The sequence below is a fragment of the Lipotes vexillifer genome, unplaced genomic scaffold (genome assembly GCF_000442215.2).
Source record: "Lipotes vexillifer unplaced genomic scaffold, Lipotes_vexillifer_v1.1 scaffold134, whole genome shotgun sequence".
NCBI lineage: Eukaryota > Metazoa > Chordata > Mammalia > Artiodactyla > Lipotidae > Lipotes > Lipotes vexillifer.
Genome location: NW_006787464.1, coordinates 96,677 through 109,354, shown reverse-complemented (window position 1 = coordinate 109,354; position 12,678 = coordinate 96,677). Strand labels below are relative to the sequence as shown.

At 36.6% G+C, this 12,678-nt stretch overlaps 1 protein-coding gene across 1 annotated transcript in view; it reads right to left on the bottom strand.

Moving 5' to 3' along the window:
* The window catches only part of UBE2U (ubiquitin conjugating enzyme E2 U), a 77,008-nt gene that overhangs the window by 38,154 nt on the left and 26,176 nt on the right, over positions 1-12,678 (bottom strand). Inside the window, exon 7 of the mRNA XM_007460076.1 lies at positions 6,312-6,400. Within this exon, the coding sequence (XP_007460138.1) occupies positions 6,312-6,400 (89 nt within the window). The remainder of the gene's footprint in view (positions 1-6,311; positions 6,401-12,678) is intronic.

The following is a 12,678-nucleotide window of genomic DNA, read 5'->3' as shown; positions in this document are numbered from 1 at the left end:
TTTTGCGTTACGCGGGCCACAGGCTCCGGATGCGCAGGCTCAGCGGCCATGGCTCACGGGCCCAGCCGCTCTGTGGCATGTGGGATCTTCCCGGACCGGGGCACGAACCCGCATCCCCTGCATCGGCAGGCGGACTTCCAACCACTGCGCCACCAGGGAAGCCCTGGAGCTTACTTTTTAACAATGATAAATTAACCCCTTCCAGCTTGATGAAACTTGTCATTGATAGAGAAAACATTTAAACTGAATAATTCTCCTTTTCTTCTATTAATATTACATGATATTCACCAGCAATGTTCCAATCTATTCCTTATCTTCTTCAAACACACACAAACACAACTACATACATATTCTTATAGACTTCATTAATATTCTTTATTATTATTTGGAATATATTCCTTCCTTCCTTTAAGGAAGCAAATCTGTACTCCCCAGAGTTCTTAGCAGGATTCATTATTTCCTTTAGATGATTATAATAATTAATATTAATAGAATTCTAACTATATATGGGGGTACTTGTAAAGTAGATATTCAGTGCTTACCATTATAATACCCACTTCACAGATGAACAGACAGACACAGAAAGGTTGAGTAATGTGTTCTCACATGTACTATTCATTACTACCTAAACAAAATTTAAAATTTATTTGATGTTAAGTTCCCTGACCAGGTATTGAACCCAGGCCATAGCAGTGAAAGAGCCAAATCCTAACCACTAGGCCACCAGGGAACTCCTGAAATTTACTCGATGTTTCTATTCAAGGATAATCCATGTCTTTCCTTAATTTTTTGGAATTGCTGTTCCTACATTTTCTATTTGAATATGTATGGCAGTCTCTTCCTTATATTTTATGAAACCCCAAATGGCATGATTATCTTTCCTGAATACAGTAAGTCCCCTACATACGAACCTTCAAGTTGGGAACTTTCAAAGATGCGAACATGCATTCGCATGTCCAATCACGTAAGTTAGTTCATGTGTCTGGTGTAAACTGTCACATGCGTGCATACTCTACAAGTGGCTGTGCTTTTGTGTACTTTTTTGTGTACTTTTGGCATAGAGTACAGTAATACAGTATCTTTATTTCAAGCCCAGAATGTCTGGAGGCAAGCATAAAAGCAGCAGTATGTAGCTGATTGTGTTAGTTGGGTACCTAGGCTAACTTTGTTGGACTTATGAACAAACTGGACTTACGAACACGCTCTCGGAACGGAACTCGTTCGTATGTAGGGGACTTACTGTATTCTCATTTCTTTTATATTATTGACTCATTTTCTCCAACGCTTTCTCTATTATCCAAGAGATGAAAGATGCCACAGTATCTGTACAAACTTTTAACACTTCCTATTTTATCCCCATAATTTTTTCACTCATCTGTCTCCTACCATCTGACTGTAAATGCCTCCAAAAGCTTATCATAATACTTATGTTCTTGTCTTCAACAAAGCCCATTGATAGACACAGAAGATGCTCAGTGGATGATGTTCATGGGAGGGAAATAATGAAGAAATGAGGACCAGTGAAATTTTGTCAGAACTTCTTGAAGTTAAAATCCCCCCCATCACTATCATACCTTTTGCCCTTGTGGCAGTTTTGTAATCTGTGTAGAAGAGCATCCTCTACTGCCTCCATAGTATATTTCTTCCTTCCTTTCCTTCTGAGGATTACTGGACATTGCTTCTACTCTGCTTTTTCTATGACACACCTATTGTCCAACATCTGTATAGGTTGATCTGAAAAATTTTTTTCCACTCTGGGACTGTCGTGTCCAAAGAAATATATAAGCACTAACTTACCTTGGCATGTTTTATTTTCACATATACTATCTTATGCTAACCATAGAGGAACTTAAAATAGAGTTGAATATTTTTGTCAATGAATAGCAATGAAAAATGAGGTACAAAGACTAACCTCAATTAGGTTAAATGACTAACCTAAATTCACTTACCTGTGTCTGCAAAACTAGTATAAGGCTAGGAGTCTCTAATTTCTGATATCAGGTTCTTCCCAATGGCTTTTCCATTGGCTTGCACACTGTAACCACCTGGGCAGCTGTAAAAACTACTACCCCCTGGTCCTGCTCCCAAAGATCCTACTGTAATTGGTCTGGGGGTGCACCCTTTACACGGGGAATGTGCACGAGCTCCTCTGGTGGTTCTAAGGAGCAGTCAAGATTGAGACCACTGCATTAGAAGTCGATGACACTGCTTCTTGCATCTAAATGCATTTCTGGAGACAATTGCCCTCACTGCTGGCTCAAAGACTCAAGGAATGAAAGTATCCTAAGGTGAAAGCAAGCATTTCCATGATGTTTCAGGCTGTTTGGTCTGTCCTGATGACAGCAAAGAAACATCAGGAAGCCTCCGCTCACTATTACAGGGTACACTGGTCTGAAGGAATTCTTTTCGTATAACATAAACATTTCCTTATGGGGATCATATTCTGTCATTAAGGTGCTGTTGCCCCACAGCCAGATGTATTGGTTTGTTCTCTGCCAAACTTTTAATTTGCCATTCTGTAGTGATGGACAGAGAATAGTATATTCTCAGATCATCAGTACATTTTCGCATATGATTGTCTATGATTATGAGCAAATCATTGTAATTACTGAAAACGTACTGCACATACTTCAGAGTTTGAATTTAAATCTCAAGTTATACAGAAATTACAATTTTATATCATATTATGGAGGCAATATAATATAGAGGAAAGAACAAATATGGAGTCAGAGGACTTGGTTCAAGTCTTTGGGTCACAGCCCACTTGTACTAATAAATATTAGCCACACTTACTGAGCACTCACTATGCACTAGGCACTATTATAGTGCTTCAATGTTATGATGTATGTTCTGTGATTATTCTCATTTTACAGATGAGAGAACTGGGACATACAGAGGTTAAGAAACTTATCCAAGGTCACACAGCTAGTAAATTGCAGAGCCAGGATTAAACCCTGGCAATATGCATCCAGAATTTACACTCTTACCAATATATGATATTCCATGTGTGACTTTAGGTAAATTACTTAGCCTCCTTTGGTCTTGGTTTTCTCATGTGTAAAACAGAGTAGTAATAATGCCGAGCTCATTGGGTTGATATACAACTCTGCATGACATATACTAGGTGTTCAATAAATATTGGTTGATAAGTGAATAAAAGGACAATAAGATTGGGATGATTAAAAAAAACAGATTAAGAGGTACAAACTACTATGCGTAAAATAAGTAAGCTACAAGGATATATTGTACAACACAGGGAATATAGCCAATATTTTATAATAACTAATAAGCGGGCCATAACCTTTAAGAATTGTGAATCACTATGTTGTATGCCTGAAACTTACATAAGATTGTACATCAACTATACCTCAATTAAAAATAAACAAGAGGGGCTTCCCTGGTGGCGCAGTGGTTGAGAATCTGCCTGCTAATGCAGGGGACACGGGTTTGAGCCCTGGTCTGGGAGGATCCCACATGTCGCGGAGCAACTGGGCCCGTGAGCCACAACTACTGAGCCTGCGCGTCTGGAGCCTGTGCTCCGCAACAAGAAAGGCCGCGACAGCGAGAGGCCCACGCACTGCGATGGAGAGTGGCCCCCACTTGCCACAACTAGAGAAAGCCCTCGCACAGAAACGAAGACCCAACACAGCCAAAAATAAATAAATTAATAAACTCCTACCCCCAACATAAAAAAAAAATAAATAAATAAATAAACAAGAAAAACAATACGGAGTATACTCTGTAAACTGTGTTATACAAGAATAAACTTACTAGTATTATGGCATACATGACTATGTATAGATTTGTGGCACAAAGATATGCAATAGAATTAATACTCAAAATCATAATATAACCTTACTCATCACTATTCATAAAATAAAAAGCTTTTAAAAATTTGCACAAGAGTTTAATAATCTTTCCAGTGGTAAAAATATAACTGTAGAAAATGAAGTTATTAGAAGTTCCCCCTTTATTTCTGAGTAGTTAAAGAAGCATTCTATAATCTAACAGCTTCATCTTTCTTATTGCCAGGAAATTAAGCCATTAAAAAAGATAGTATTGGATCTCATCCAGTTGAACTATCCAAAGACAAAATTGGCCAGCAGCACATGTAAAGTTTACATTTAATTTTTTTTTTAATTAAGTGCTGGTTATTATTGAAGGAAAGCTTTTGAAACATTCTTATGACAAATCTCTGTAGGAAAGAGAGGCAGAGTGATTGTGAAATCTTGCACCAAGGGCTAGAATCAAAGTCTCTGAAATTCTTCTGGGCTAGAGGTAACCATTACCAGCTATTGCCTTCATAAAGAGAAATGAATTACATACTAGGTTAGCGACAGATGTAGAAACAAGAACCAACTTAAATATTTTGGTGTCAAACTCTTTTGAAGAAGAAATTGTGGCCAGTGATACTTCATTATTACTTCCATTTTAAAATTATTCTTCATTATAAGACAATCATTTCGGAATTTCTTTGTTTGGGCACGTGCTTCTGTTTTTTTTCCTAGCAGTTTGGAGTTTCCAAGAGCCTTCACATATTTACGCGTTATTCCATAAAGCACCATCCTATAACAATCTGTTTGTTTTTTGGTTGAAGGAGCTGGACGCTGAATCATTCCCTGGAGCATGCCAACTGCCTCTTGACACCACATCTGTTAAGGGTTATCACCTCCTGGAACCCACCTGAGCTCCTCAGAGCCTCTTACATAGCAAGTGCTCAAAATGTGTTTGCTGAATTGACTAAGAAGCACTCAATCAAAATCTTTTAAATGAAGTAAACATTCATATAATCTGGTATCAAAATCAATAAAACTCTTTTACACTGATAGTGTTGTTAAAGATTACTTCTTAAAGCACCTTGAACAAGTTATTTTTCTTAATCACTAATCTACGAGTCAGTGAGGAAGATAATGTGTAATCACGAAATAACTAATAACCAACATCCTGAAAGAACAAGTAATTTCTTAGAAATTATTGGCCTCACATTTTTATATTTATTAAGCTTAGTACTCCTTTTTGCTCTAATTTGTGCCTTAAAACTAGATATGATTTTTTTTTTTTCTGGGTGATATTTTGTTCTCTTAAAACCAATTAGTAGACTATCACAATGATGAGATGAAACACGATGAGACCGCAAATTAAGGCAGTGGTCATGGAGGTGGAGTAGAGGGGAAACATTTGTAATGTTGCAGGAGATAAAATCAATAGGGCTTAATAAGGGAGATAAAGAGGGCTAGGAAATGTCTATCATTCTGGCTTGGCAAGTAAATGCAAGAACTGTGATCTACCACTAACCAAGAGAGGTAATGAAGGAGGGAGAATAGGTTTTGGAGCAACATAATGAATTCACTTTGGGACATCTTGGGTATGAGGTGCCTTATTACACAGTTGTAAATATGCATTCAGAATTCAGAAGAGAGCCTGGCTAGAGATGAGGCTTTAGGAATTACTGGCATGTGGGCTAATGAAAATCACAGTGATGGATGAGGTCTCTCAAAGAGAGCTGGGCAGAGGATACTGAATAAAGAAGTTATTGCTAAGGAAAGAGGCAGAGGAGCGCTTAGGAAGGTAAGACGAAAACCATGGATACATGGTGTCTTCTAACTCAAGGAGAGCATAGCCAATAGGATTTCAAGTAAGATAAGGACTAAAAAAATGTAATCACTGAATCTGGGAATTCGGAAGTCACTGATAACTTCAGAATGTACCATTTTGCAGGACAGCTGAAGCAAAGTCGTATTTCAGTAAATGTGTGCAGACTGGTTAACCTACTTTGATACAAATAATGAAACAGTACTCTAAAGATTAGATTAAATGGGACCAAAAAGTCGTCCAGCTCTCCTATTCCATCTTTCTAGTTCTTAATGTATGACGGTAACAGATGATTTTTCCTTCGACTGATATAATTGAGCACCCCCAGGTTTTCTTGCTGTCTTTCTGCTTAATAATATCTCTGGCTTTGGGGATAATTGTGTTTAGAACCAAAAAGTTTCCTCCTGCTATGAAGGTTTCCTTCTGGGGTAAAGGGCGTAAAGTAAAGCTCAAAAGACCGAGAACTTTGTCTTTTATTCGTCCAATTGCCTATCTTTCCTTTGGGTTTTTAATCAGACTTCAGTCCAGGGCTCTTTACAAAAGAGGGACTAAATGAACAGTTGTTGAATGATTAGTATATAGAGCCAACAAAGAAGTTTATCACCCTCAGATTCCAAATATGTGTCAATTAGTCTTTGAAAGCAAGACAAGCTGAGAATGTTGAGATTAATATACCACCCCCTTCCCTGCAAAAATAAGACAAGGTTAGATCACCTTACATGGAGTTCTGTAATATTCTGTGGCTTTTGATGTGGCTATTCCAGACCATGTCTTGTAGTAATCATAAAATGAGACTGATTTAATTGATCTGAAAATACAAAATAAGATCAGACAGTGAGTAGCATGAAAGTTTGCTTTTTAAAATTATTTTTATCAGAGTGGACTCTTTCAGATACCTTGTCACAAGACATTAGGCTGATCTGCAAATTCTCATAGTTATTTCTAACAAATGAATCTAACATAATTTTCCACGAATACATGCAAATCACACAAAAAAGTCCATCCAAACCAGTTTTCTATAATAAGTGTAAATGTGCATCCATGGGTATATTATAAAAAGAAAAATATAGGTTTAAGATAACTGTGCCTTTCGTGACTGACATTGAAAAGAACTTTAAATAAAACATCATAGCTGTACATTTTCTCTTTCTACGATAAACAACTTTCTTAAATTTCTATGCCAAATTTTAGTAAAATCACCTTTATTTTCTTTTTATTATGAGGAGAAATGAAACACCAGAATTGAGATTAGTTTAATTTTTACACAGAATCTGGCCACTTTCAATGAGGGAAAATAAACAACTCTTTTCTAATATTACTGCCAGCACATTTCCTTCCCTGTGCTAATGTTACCAAATCCTAATGGGAGAGCAAAGACTGTTACAAAGTATTAAACGGGACCTATGAAACAGTCTCTTACTCTTAAATAACTGCATTTCCAATTTTTTTCTTACAATCTTCTTCAATGCAGAGATTCTCAACACTCCACAAACAAAACATTACTTTCAGATATTTTTCAGACATGTGAAATCATCTATCAACTGACTTAAACAGATGCTTAAACATCAAATGTAAAAGACTTTATGTCTGTTTTAATTTTAAATTCCTAGCTCTTTGGAGGAAGAAGCAAATTTTCAGTTATAATAGGTTATTAGCATTAATTTTTATAGGTAAATCATAGGTACCTTAATATCTGACTCAATTTTGAAATTAATGGGGGCAATATCTAAATGTGTTAATGCATTCATTTATTTAAATGATAATTATGGACACCTAATTTTAAGACTAACATTTTTCAAGTGTGTTATTGCTTTTGTAATCACACTTAAGTAGAAATCTGAAACTTGGTAAAGATAAATTAATCACTACTATTATTGCTTCCAGAGCTACATGCGTGCTTTATACTACTAAATGACATACTAAACTAACATTAATTTGCCAATGAAAAGTTTCAGCATTTGGCAACGGAGGTAACAAAATGAAAGGTTGCATTATATCTCCTGCATGAAAAAGCTTGTGATCAATTTGCTGTCACAGATCACTTAGCAGACAACAATGACCCAAGAGGAAGGAAACTGTCAACATACTGTCTCGTGAAAAAAAAATACACCATCTTCAGGCACAATCGTCTCCATTGTTTTTTGTCTGTTTGACGACGACCCATGACCCTCTCCCTTCCCAACGGTGTCCTGTTCAATTTCAAGCTGTTAGCCTTCAGGGGCTTTCTTTTATTCCCCTAGAATAATTAAAAATAGTACCCTAAAAGGTGTAACTTTAGTATAGTTTGAATATACAAAACAGAATGCCTCAAACATTTGGGAATATCTGCACTTTCAATTCTATAAAGGAAATAGCCTCTTAAAATAAGAGAACAGTAACTATTTACTATTATTCAGATAAACTATGAAGGGATGTATACAGCATAAAAAAATATATGTGTTTATAGTTTCAACCAATAACAGGAATTTATTGAGTATTATTGTTGGCATTATGAATATGAAAAAGTAGAAGACATAATTTTAAACTGAACCTCACAGCTTATTATTATTCTGTTGGGAAAATAAGATATATATGTGAACTAGTAAATAGAATAGCTTTATATATTAACATAATAAACTGTTACATCATTTAACATAGACATTTGGAGACTACAATGACAGATACTTCTTTGGCGGTGGCAATAAGCAAAAAAGGAAAGAGTCACCTGGATATGGACCTGGGACAAAGGAAGGAGGCATTTTAGGCCAGGGAGTCAGTGTTAGCAATAGCTTAGATGGCAAGGAGCATCTGTATGTGTGCATGCCTACATACAGAGGATGTTGGGGGGAAGAGGTGAGAGTAACAAGATAATTGACTAGAGCAGAGAGTTCCAATTTCAGAGGAATTGGAATTTGATAAAAATAGGTGAAACTAGGCAATGCGGGGTCTTCAAATTTAGGCAGAGAATGGATTGGAGTCGATTCAGTAACCTTGATTTATTAGGTGATAGACAGTAATCAGAAGTTCTCAAATAAGGCAAGTAAACTATGAAATCAGTGATTGAGTAAGAGTCTTCTCTGGCATTAGCATGCAGAGAGGATTATATGAGAGATTAAATGTAGGGGGACCAGTTAGGAAATAAATTCAGTAACGCAGGCAAGAGATTCTGAGAGCTAATACTAGGGTGGGAGCAAAGATCAGGAAGGGGAGGAGATGAAGCTGTGAGAATGCCAAAGAACTGACTGAACCAGGTGCCTGATAGGGTGTGAAAAGTGAAGGAATTTGAGGGTCAAATATTCTCCCAAAACCCAGAAGACCACTTAGTTTTGCTATTAACAGAAAGCGTCTAGAGAAACCGAAGTAAAATATGAGTTTAATTTTAAACATGGGTTGTAGGTGATGACCTTTAGGAGTGTGACTGAGAAATTGGGACTGGAAATAAGAAATTTAGGTCCAATCAACACAAAGGTTGATAGATGACGCCATTAGGGAAAACAAACTCCAAAAGAGTAAGTGTTTAGAAAAGAGTGAGCAGAAACCAATTCACAGTTAAGGGGGGGCCTGTGAAAGAAACCAAAAGGATCATTAAGGGAAGAAGAGAATCATGGCAGCGCTATTTGACGGAAGCAACATCCCAACCATCGCCAAAGCCTAATGACTAAATTCTTAAATATCTCTGGATATTTAGTCACGTATTCAACAGAATCATGACTAACAGCACAGGCTCTGGAATCAGCTGGCCTGGGTTAAAACAGTCTGGCACCATTTCTTATTAGCTGTGTAACTCTGGGAAAGTAGCCTAACCTCTCCATGTTTCCAGAGATAGAACTTTCTCCAGTGGTGGTTGTGAACATGCATAAAAACAGCCAAGGAAGGGTTTAGCATCCCTCAGCACTCAGTGTCAGCTGGTCTCCTCAACTGCCTTGGATAAGTACCTCATCATTTTTCTCCTGTAAACTCTAAACAGCTTCCTAATTGTTCATCTACCTCAGTCTCTCCCTATTCCAGGTTATCATGCCTCTGCTTGAAAGTCACAGTTGATAAATACTTCTATAGGATGACATATAAACAACTTTTAAATAGAACTTGAGGTTCTTCCTCATCTGGCCATTTCCAACCTTTTCTTCCGTCATTCATCTCCACATCCAGAGGCTCCATCACATGGAACTTCCTGGTGATCCTGAGTGTACCAAAATATTACATTTCCATGTCTGTGCAAGCAGTTCTATTAGAGAGTCTTTTGCCCTCTGTGCCTGTGAAAGTCTTACTTATTAAAGTTCAGGTACAATAAAAATAATACAGACATGAAGGTTGTCACAGTGGATATTGTGGTTGCCTCCCCGCTAGCTGTTCCATTCTTCTCCCATTCTGTACATACCCTGTGGTCTGATGGGATTGACCCCACCCCTGGCTCTAAGCCAGTTGAGTGATAACTAGTTTAGGGACAGGAATCTGACCTAAATAGCTCCAAAAAGAGTGAAACTTATTCTAGCTTTCTAATACATCTTGATCTCTGAGAGTGTTGATCCTCTTTGTTCTTCTTTAAGATTGCCTTGTTATTCTAAACCCTTTGCATTTCTAGATAAATTTTAGACCACCTTGTCAGTTTTCAGAAAAAAATAAGGCTGCTGAGATTCTGACTGAGACTGAATTGCATCTATAATTTGGGAAGAGTTGACACTGTAAGAATACTGAGTCTTTCCCAAGCCACAAATTTTGTATATCTCCATTTCTTTATGTCTTTTAAAATTTCCCTCAGATATATTTTGTGATTTTTCAGTTTGGATGCCTTATTCATCTTTTGTTACATTTTGATGCTGTTGTAATGGTATTTTTTTTTGTAATGGTAATTTTAATGTAATTAAATTAAATTAAAATTAAAAATTAAAATTAAATTAAAATTAAAATGGTAATTTTAATGTAATTTAAAAAATTTCATTTTCTATGTGTTGATTGCTAGTATATAAAAATATAGTTGATTTTTAAATATTCATCTTGTATCCAGGATCCTTGCTAAATTTGCTGATTAATTTTCAAACTTTCAAGCTTTGCATATTCATTTGGATTTTACTATGTATATAGTTGTGTTGTCTGTGAATAAAGAGGGTTTACTTTACCCTTTCCACATTTTATAACTTGTTTTTTTCCTTCCCTCATTGCACTGGCTAGGACTCCAGTACAATGTTGGATAGAAATGGTGATAATGGGCATATTTGTATTGTTCCTAAACTCAGGAGAAAAGCACTCAACATTTCACATTTAAGTGTGAGGTTAGCTGTTGGATTTCTGTAGACTCCTTTTATTGAAATAAGGAAATTCTCTTCTGTTCTTAGTTTGCTGGGAATTTTTATCATGAATGGGTATTAAATGTGTCTCCTGGATTCATCTAGATAAGTCTATGGTTTTTTTCTCTTTATTTGGTTAACTAGGTGAGTTACAAGGATTGATTTTCAAATTTTAAACCAACCTGGCTCTCCTGAAATAAAGCCCACTTAGTCATGATGTACTATCCCTTTTTATATATCAGTGGGTTCAATTTGCTAATATTTTGGTTAGGATTTATACATTTCAGATTTAAGAGGTACTGACCTATAATTTTCCTTTCTTGTAATGATCTCTGATTTTAGAGTTTGGAAGTTTGGTAGCATACTCACTGTCTCTATTTACTGGAAGAGTTTGAATGCCTTTTTAAAAAAGATTTTATTTGAAGTAAATTTAGATTTCTAAAAGAGTTGTAAAGTTAGCTGAATATCTTCAAAATTCAACTTTGTTAAAGTTTAATTTACATTCAATAAAATGCATAGGTTGAGTACAGATTGATGAGTTTTAATAAAAGCAGACCCCTGCATAACCATAAGCCCAAACAAGTTATAGAATATTTTCATTAGTCCTGAAAGTTCCCTACTGCCCCTTCCCAGTCAATCTCCCTTGACACTTTGGGTAATCACTGATCCAATCTCTATCACCATAGATTAGTTTTGCCTGTCCTAGAACTTCACATACATTGAACTGTACAGCACTTACTCTTTTATAACTCTGGGGTTTTTTTTTCTCAACATAATGTCTGCATTATTATTCCATGTTGTTGCATGTATCAACAGTTCTATTGCTGAGAGTATTCAATTTATAACTATAACACAATTTATTTATATATTCGACTGTTGAATATATAATGTTCTACTGTTGAATATATAATGTTGATTGTTGATGGACATTTTAGTTGTTTTCAGTTTGGGATATTATGAATAAAGCTCCTATGAACATTTGTGTGCAAGTCTTTTGGTGAATATATACTTTCATTTCTCTAAGATAAATACTTTAGGAGTGGGTTAGAGGGCAGGCGAATGTTTGACATTATAAGAAACTGCTAAACTGTTTACCAGACTGGCTGTGGGCGTGTCAAATGGTACAACAATGTACACAGCAATGTAGGAGAGCTACAGTGCAATCACAGCCTCATCAATAACTGGGATTGTTAGTTTCAGCCAGTGGTGTGATTTTCCAATCTCTCCCATCTCAGTAAGTCACCGCAGTACCCATCAAGTTCAAACTACAATCTAGAAATAACCCTTGGTTCCACTTTCTCTCATTCCCCACATCAATCAAACTAAGTCTTGAATCCATGCAATTCATCCACTTATCTCCCTCTCCATATCTATGTTCTCAGCCCTAGCTCATACCACCCCACCTCTCCCCTGGTCTACTAAAATAACCCAATAATTCTTCTCCTTGCTTCCGCCTTAGATCCTTCACAATTGATTCCCCACATCGCAGTTAAAGTAGTCCTTTTAAAATGTAAATCTGATTATGTCTTTCCCCTTCTTAAAAGCTGTCCAGCTGTGTCCGGATTCCCACTGAAAGGTTAATGAAATGCAAATTCCTTACCTGGTTTATAAAGCTCTAAGTGATCTGGCCCTGTCTACATCTCTTACTCTATCTCCTATCCATCTCTCCTTTCCCCCTTGCTGTGTTCCAGCTGCAGTGGCCTTCTTTCGGAGCCTTCTTTCACACCACTCTCACATCCAATTTAGAATCAATACCCTAGTTACTCCCTCTGCCCAGAATCTCACTGTACCTGTTAAGACATCACTCTCTCCCAACCCCCCC